The following is a 7,472-nucleotide window of genomic DNA, read 5'->3' on the forward strand; positions in this document are numbered from 1 at the left end:
CCATCTCTTTAAAGCCGATTGGTGGTAATCGGTTCCAAGGTATAATGTAAACAAGAAGTTAAAACCAATGGCCGCTACATAATTATCGCCCTGAGAAATATAAATGGCCGATGGAGTGTTGACATCGTCCTTAGAACATAAGCGGTGCAAATTAGTTTTCGGCATTCAAGCTTTGCCGAAAACAGGAGGGCATGTGTTGACACCGGATTTTGGCATGATACGAAATGCAATTAAGAAGGTCTCAAATGAAGAAGTGATCTGCATGAAAAAGTTTCGTATTGTCGACATGAACATCTTTGAAGTTTGGGCCATCGCCATCCGATCTCATCTCGAATGCCGAAGTTGTGTTTGAAATACTGAGATTTTGTATCCAGAGCACTATTCGGCCGATTACGCCTCAAGGGCGGCCTCAAATGAGAAAACTTTCTACACAAATTGTCTTCGTCTTGTCGAGATGGTCAATTTTGATATGATAATTGTCTCAATCTAAGATCGTATGTAAAAGTTAGCGCCACCTGAGTGCGGCCCTATCACGAGCCAAAAGTGTTGCGCGAGCGATTCGGCCCTGAAGATGGCCTCGAATAGAAAACCGTCCAACATGAAAGTTGTTCGTCTCGTCGAAACGATTAAATTTTCTTCTTGCGCGATTTTGATCTAAGGTCGTTTACTACCCCAAAAATGACCCGCAAGGTGCAACCAATTTTTGGACCGAACAGTTTTGGAAAGTTCGGACCGAACAATCCGAATTGGATCCAAATTAGGGTTTTGGATGTGAATTTTAATTTTTCCTTGCACGGAAAGTCCAGCCGCCTCTTATATACATGAAAGGTGACGGCCGATTGAAACAACAACACACAATCGCAAAACACATCTACTTTTTTACCCTAGTTTTACATCCCCTTTTTCTTTCTCTCTCGTTCTTCGTTTGTTCTTTGTGTTAAAGGACAACGATCCTCGAGACTCTAGGGGTGGGCGAACTAACATAGGGCAGCCCATAGCCGCCGCGCGTCCAGATGGGTCCCTCCGAGGCACATGGGGTTTCGGGCCCTGAAAAGCACCCGCGGGATTACTTACATACCACGCTTCCGGACGGGGCTCCTTCGACATAAGTTGCGGTGCATCATCCTTGATGTTGAAGATCACGGTGACGTGTTCGTGTGCGAACAAGATGCTGCTATTTCATAAGGATAAATTAAGCACAGGCAGCCAAACAACCATTTTGCCTCTGTCACCTAAATGCCGTTTTTGCCTCTGTCGCCTAAACGATGCCTAGAGGTTAGCTCGTAGATTGCTCATGCGTTGGTCAAAATTAGCAAGAAAGGTCAATGAGCCATTGACACGATACAGAATTGGCAACCAATTAAACATAGACAAATTTTTATCATGACCAAAGAAGTTCGTACGTTAAATACTGGCTACCGTCCAAACACACCCATACAACCCTTAAGAGATTGCATTTTGATTTCTTTTGGGCTTTGCTCCGAAAAGAGAAAAGAGATTAAGATTTTTTTTTAGAAAAGGAGAAGGACCCCCGGCCTTTGCATCTGGACGATGCATGCAACCACTTTATTAATTATTCACACAAGATTTTACAAAGTCATACAACAGTAAGATTAAAGCCACCGTCTAGGCAACATCTGTCGCTACTCCTATCCAGTTGATGTACGGATGTTGGTAGCCTGGGCCTAATACCAAACAGACCTCGCAGCCAAACCTAACATCTAAGACCTGAGGTCCCAACCAGGACGCCTGCCGGGTATGGGGCACCCACCAGTCCGGCGCACTCCTTAACCAGGACGTCTGCCGGGTATGAGGCCGCCGCAGCCACTTGCCACCAATCCATCTTCAGTGATGTACTACTGCATCTACCTTGCCCGGTCTAGCTGCCGTTGATGCCATCACGACGCCAGACAACGCACCATTCTGCGCTCGTCCATCATCATACGCCCACCGGCGAGACCCCGCTGCTCCATGCCGCCGAGACCCGCCGTAGTCGACGCGAGAGAAGGCACGCCACACCACCTCACGCCTCTTCCATCCGGCGCCGCTCCATAAACGATGCCTCCAATAGGGAACACGACACCGCAGCGCCGCCATCGTCCGATCCGGTGATCTTAGGATTTCTCCCGGAGCGGCACGAGCAGGTTGACGATAGTTGCCTGACGATGCCTTCATCAAGGTAATGACGTAGACGCCGCCATCGCCCGCCATGACCGGAGTCGGCTCGGTTTTCACCGGCGACTATGTCTCCCCAACTCGCCGCCGGTGCTAATAGTGGGATCCAAGATCCGTCACTACCAGCCTGGCCAACCGCCTTCGGTGGAGAAGGTAGCCGCCACCACCATGCCCGGGCCAAGAGACCCGGACGTCCTAGTGCCGCGAAGATTACCCAGGGGGACCTCCTCTTGCCGTTGTCGAGACGAGGCGCAACCGCAGTGGATCTCGAGCTAAACCCCTCGGGCCCAGATCAGATCTCATCGCAGCCAAAATCTCATCCGTCAAACGGCCGCCGGAGATCTCCTGTCCACCACCAACCCGTTGCGCACTGCCGTTGGAGGAGGAGGGAGATGGACGCCGCTGCCTCCACGCGTTACCGCCGGCCGAGGACTGCACCGCCGCCGCCGCCTCACCACAGGGGCTTCGCCCCGCGGCGTCCTCGGCGATTGCAGCGGTAGTGGGAGGCGATGGAGGGGGAGGGCTGAGGGTGGTGTGGATGGGGACTCCCCGGGGGCGGCGCGGCGCCGCCGCCTCGGGGGAGAGAGGTCGGGAGGTCGGGAGCTCGGGAGATCACGAGTAGTAGTTCATGTAGATAGGGCTTGTCTTTGGTTTTTCGAAAGAAAGCTTCATTTTGAGAACGTCACACATATATAAACAGAAACACTAACGCCCACACGTGTGGGCGTTATCCAACTCGCCCACACGCCTTGATCGTTGTCCAGTGCCTTTTGCACGAATCTTGGCACGAAAAGGTTGATTTTGTGTGCCACGTAGGACGGGGCTGGTGTGTGGGCGTTGGAGAGTTTGCCCACACGCCCGCACCACGCTGTTTGCCAGCTGCGCTGTGTGGGCGAACTGCTTTTCGCCCACACAGCCACCACCTAGGTCATGCGCGTGTGGGCGAACTGCTTTTCGCCCACACGACACTCCTACCTTGTGGATGACAACTGCAGTTACGCGAATGTGGCAACTCGGTACACACACATGGCAACTGTGATTCTTTGCTACACGGCAACTGCAGTTATGCGGCAACTCGGTACACACACATGGCAACTGTGGTTCTTTGCTACACGGCAACTGCAGTTGCGCGTACGTGGCAACCAGATAAACACACATGGCAACTGTGATTAACAATACATGACGACTATGGTTGGACCACACGTGGCAACTAGGTAAACACACATGGCAACTACTGTTTTGACCATATGTGGCAAGTAGTTAATCACACACGGCAACTACCATAAATTAGACATGGCAACTATAGTTAACCAAAACAGATAGAGTTGCCATGCTTTTACAACTACACTTGCCATCCCGGATAATTACATCTGCCAACCAGGATGGCAACTAAATAGTCATCCCGCGGGGTACCTAACGTAGCTGCGCCAGGACGTATGAGCATTTTTGCTTCGTGCCACACGCACAGGGTGGAGATGTGTAGTACTTGTTGGGTGTGTGGCACGAAGTAGCCGCGCCCACACGTGTGGGCAATTCTAATGTCCGCCCACACACAGCCCGTGTGGGCTGCCTCTTGCTCACACCACACACGGTGTGTGGGTGCATGTTGAATATACCACACGTGTGACAGTTATCGTCGTCCTATAATAAACATAGCGGGATTTTGAGAAGTACAACTCCGAGAGCCTTGCATCTGCTTCTTGTGAAGCAAAGTGACCTCACAAAGTTCTCTATTTTGCCCGCTTTATCTCTCCTTTGCGACTCTCATTCGCACATGGATCCAGCATGTAGGACACGGCGATCATTAAAAATTCACGAATCAGAAATGCGCGTTCTGATTTGGAATCAGTGGACAATATATATAGCCCAATAAGGTGGGACATAGAGTATATGAGCTCGAGCTGACATGCTCTTAGATGAACAGTAAAATTCAAAAAACTTGTAAAAATATTCAAAAAAATCTAAATTTTTTTGTCAAGAACATTGATGTTTTTTCTACACGCCTGCAAATTTTCATGATGAAATCACATTTGTGGAGGTGCTGGCAAAAATAACAAAATCGATACTCCAGAAAGAGTGTTTTTGGAAGCATTTTGGACCACCGTTTTTCTTTTTGCTGAGACATCCACAAACGTGATTCCATCACGAAAATTTGCATGCGTGTAGAAAAATCATCAATGTTTCTTGACAAAAGAATCAGAATTTTTTGAATCTTTTACTATTTTTTCAGATTTTACTGTTCATCCAGGAGCATGTGAGCTCGAGCTCACAATAGCACTTTCGAATAAGGTGCTCACCAAGAAACCTTTGTATCTTAGTATCCAGGTAAATGCAAGCCCTGCAAACATAATCTCCCATTCAATACCTTTGATAATCAACTATATTTCCTTACATACTAGACATACCTTAGTTACGTTTTAGTGTTAAATACATCAGTATCTAGACAAATCTAATACAAGAATTTTGGGACGGAGGGAGTACATCTGAACGATCCAGAACTTCACATACTACCGTTTCGCAAGGTAAAGTACACATGAAAAATCAAAGCGGATCAGCGTCTACTGAAGCTTCTTGGATCTTGGAACCGAAGACGACAACTCTTTACTGGATGATCTGATGATGAAAAGAACTGTTTCCATCAGCATGCCACCCACCACTCCTAAGATGCCTCCAGCAGCATTCTGAAATATAATGCCAAGGCCCACACGTGTTATATTTTCATGTTTTACTACGAAATGCCGCCTTCTGCGCTATAGTGCCTTGCACGATGGGACAGATGCAGTATGAGTAAGACCACAACGCTAACACAAAAATTACCCTCTGGAGTTCCATAATGAAAGAACAAGCAACTAGGTATCATTCTTCTGGACTTACCATTACAGGACTGTTGCCAAACAGAGCTTTGAAAGTAGCAGATCCCACCAAATAACCTGTGAACATTATGACCACAACATGCAGACCTGAAATTGGGAACATCAGATCAACAAATGAAACATAACATTAAACCCTTGCAGTCTAAGCTCAGGAGTAAACATTATAGTGCGCCAAGAGAATAAGATACTTTAACTACTAAAACATAATCGGGCATTGCTCACTTGAAATCCCAACTTGGATCAAATTTCATGTATATAAAGGGGTAACATCCTGGTCCTACCAACAGGGAATAGAACAGATGCAATTTCAATATTTCATTGTGCTTGGAAAGATCGAGTAAAAGGTACTATGTAGTAAACAAAGCGATCTCACAAGTGTAATCCTAAAATTAGAGACTGCATACATGTATGTATGCAAGCCATGGGCAATTGAAGTGTCGAATAATAAGCTATCAGTTCATAATTTGTGTAGCAGCTAGCACCTACAATTTACTGAAACAAATTGTATGCTTACTGGCGTTGATAAGGACTGTCGTACTAAGCCACGATACATTGTTCATTTGTTTGATAATTGGCTCGTTCAATTAGCAAAAAATGAGAAAGGGCTGGTTATGGTTGGAACTGCGGTAATCCTATGATCTATCTAGAAAACATGTCGTGATGCATGTGATTAGTATTGCACTAATTGGGCATTGGCTATCGGCATGGTTTTGCAGTGCAAGGAACGCAAGTGGAACTTAAGTTGGGAGCCAGGCTATTCAAGCAGGTGGTGAATGAAGTGTCATGTGCCATGCGAGGACAAAGAACAGTGATCCCGCGGCTCAAATGGGATGGAGGGTGAACACTGGGTGAAGAAATCTGAAGATTGTGATTTCTCCTTTGTTTTTGAGAAGTTCAGTAAAACTCTGTACTTTGCGCTCTGTTAAGCCAATGACTCTGTGAGCTATCTTTGAAGATAGGCTTGCTGTTGTTTGGAATCTGTTCTGGGGTCTCAACCCCTGTCATTGCTAGTTCTGATTTTCTGATGCTTGAAGCTAACACTAGTGATTCATCTAAGTTTTATTCCCACATGGAAACCTATTTGCGTTGTATCAATTCTTAAAAGTGTGCATCATATTACTGTATTAGCAATCAGGCTTATATTAGGGCTCAGTTTTGTTTCCAAACCAACAATGCACATCCAGTTTAGGAGAAAGCATGAATATGACGATTCCTACCGAATCCTAGCTGATCCTTGTAAGAGGAGAAGGGCTCGGTGTTGTCCTCCTTAGGCGCGACATCCTTGACGAGCTCGGCGTACTCCTTCCTCTCCTGCATCTCCCGAAGCTTCTCCAGCCTCGCCTTGAGCTCATCGCTCTGCACGGGCACAGCCAAATCAAAAACTTATATCGGGCTAAACCTCACCAACTCAGGCCACCGGTGTCGCCGTGGCTGTAACTCACCTTCTCGCGGGGCTTGGGGCTGGACAGCACGAATTGAGCGCCTTGCAAGAGCTGTCTGAGAGGTGGGCGGCCGCGGGAGCAGTCGGCGCACCAGATGGCGCGGATGGAGCGGTAGGGGACGGCCCGCTCAGAAGAGAGGGCGGAGGCCAGGCCCCGGAGGTCGTCGGAGAGGTCGGGGGAGCCGGCGGCGAAGGAGAGGAAAGAGCGGATGGGATCGGTGGCGGTGACAACGAGTCCCGGCGTAGCGGTGCCGGCTGACATGGCTGCTGCTTCAGAATTGGGATGAGACCATACGGCGATGAGCAGGGGTGACGACGGCGGTGAGATCTGATGGGCGGACGGGAGAATTCAGGGATGCCGGCGAGGTGGGGATGTGGGAGCGGTGCGATTACGATGGTCGTTTCGACGTCGGTCGTCGCGGCTCACGGGGGCACTCTTTTTTTTAGGTAATAACTTTATTCCTCAAATAACAGCAAGATCGTTTACATAATGGTGTGAGGGACGATGGTCTCCCACTCTTCTGATTTACTAATGCTGAAACAGTGCTTTGTTAAACCATCCGCTATCAAGTTTGCCTCTCTACTACAATAATCCAAACTGATAGAAGCATAATCTATTGACATGAGGGAGCATTCTGCTATGATTGGGACGTCAAACTATCAGACTCGATGATAAGCTTCATAGAACCCAGATTCACTGCTAGGTACAGACCACATCGAATAGCAAATAATGCAGCCGAGCCTGCACTAGACACATGTGGTAGGACATAAGTTGTTGCCCCCAGAAATTTGCCGTGGTCATCTCGTGCAACAGCTCCGCAAGCTCCAGTGAAGTTATCCTCAGGAAATGATGCATCGACATTGATTTTTACAATTCCCGCACTTGGCTTCTTCAATACATGATCAATCCTACGTATAGGCTGGTTTGGTAAATGAGCACCAACAAAATTTGTGGCAAGTACTTGAATAGAAATAACTGTTTG

General features: G+C 47.8%; 1 protein-coding gene across 1 annotated transcript; it reads right to left on the reverse strand.

The window, feature by feature from the left end:
• Positions 1-4,505: 4,505 nt before the first annotated feature.
• Positions 4,506-6,940, reverse strand: LOC123181477 (uncharacterized). Its single transcript, XM_044593743.1, has 4 exons — positions 6,491-6,940; positions 6,266-6,404; positions 5,050-5,135; positions 4,506-4,856 (listed from the first exon to the last, which is right to left on the reverse strand). Exons 1-4 carry the CDS (start codon positions 6,749-6,751, stop codon positions 4,734-4,736), a joined length of 609 nt encoding a protein of 202 aa, XP_044449678.1. The 5' UTR covers positions 6,752-6,940; the 3' UTR covers positions 4,506-4,733.
• Between the last annotated feature and the right edge of the window lie 532 nt (positions 6,941-7,472).

This window comes from Triticum aestivum, chromosome 1D (assembly GCF_018294505.1).
Source record: "Triticum aestivum cultivar Chinese Spring chromosome 1D, IWGSC CS RefSeq v2.1, whole genome shotgun sequence".
In the NCBI taxonomy this organism is placed as follows: domain Eukaryota; kingdom Viridiplantae; phylum Streptophyta; class Magnoliopsida; order Poales; family Poaceae; genus Triticum; species Triticum aestivum.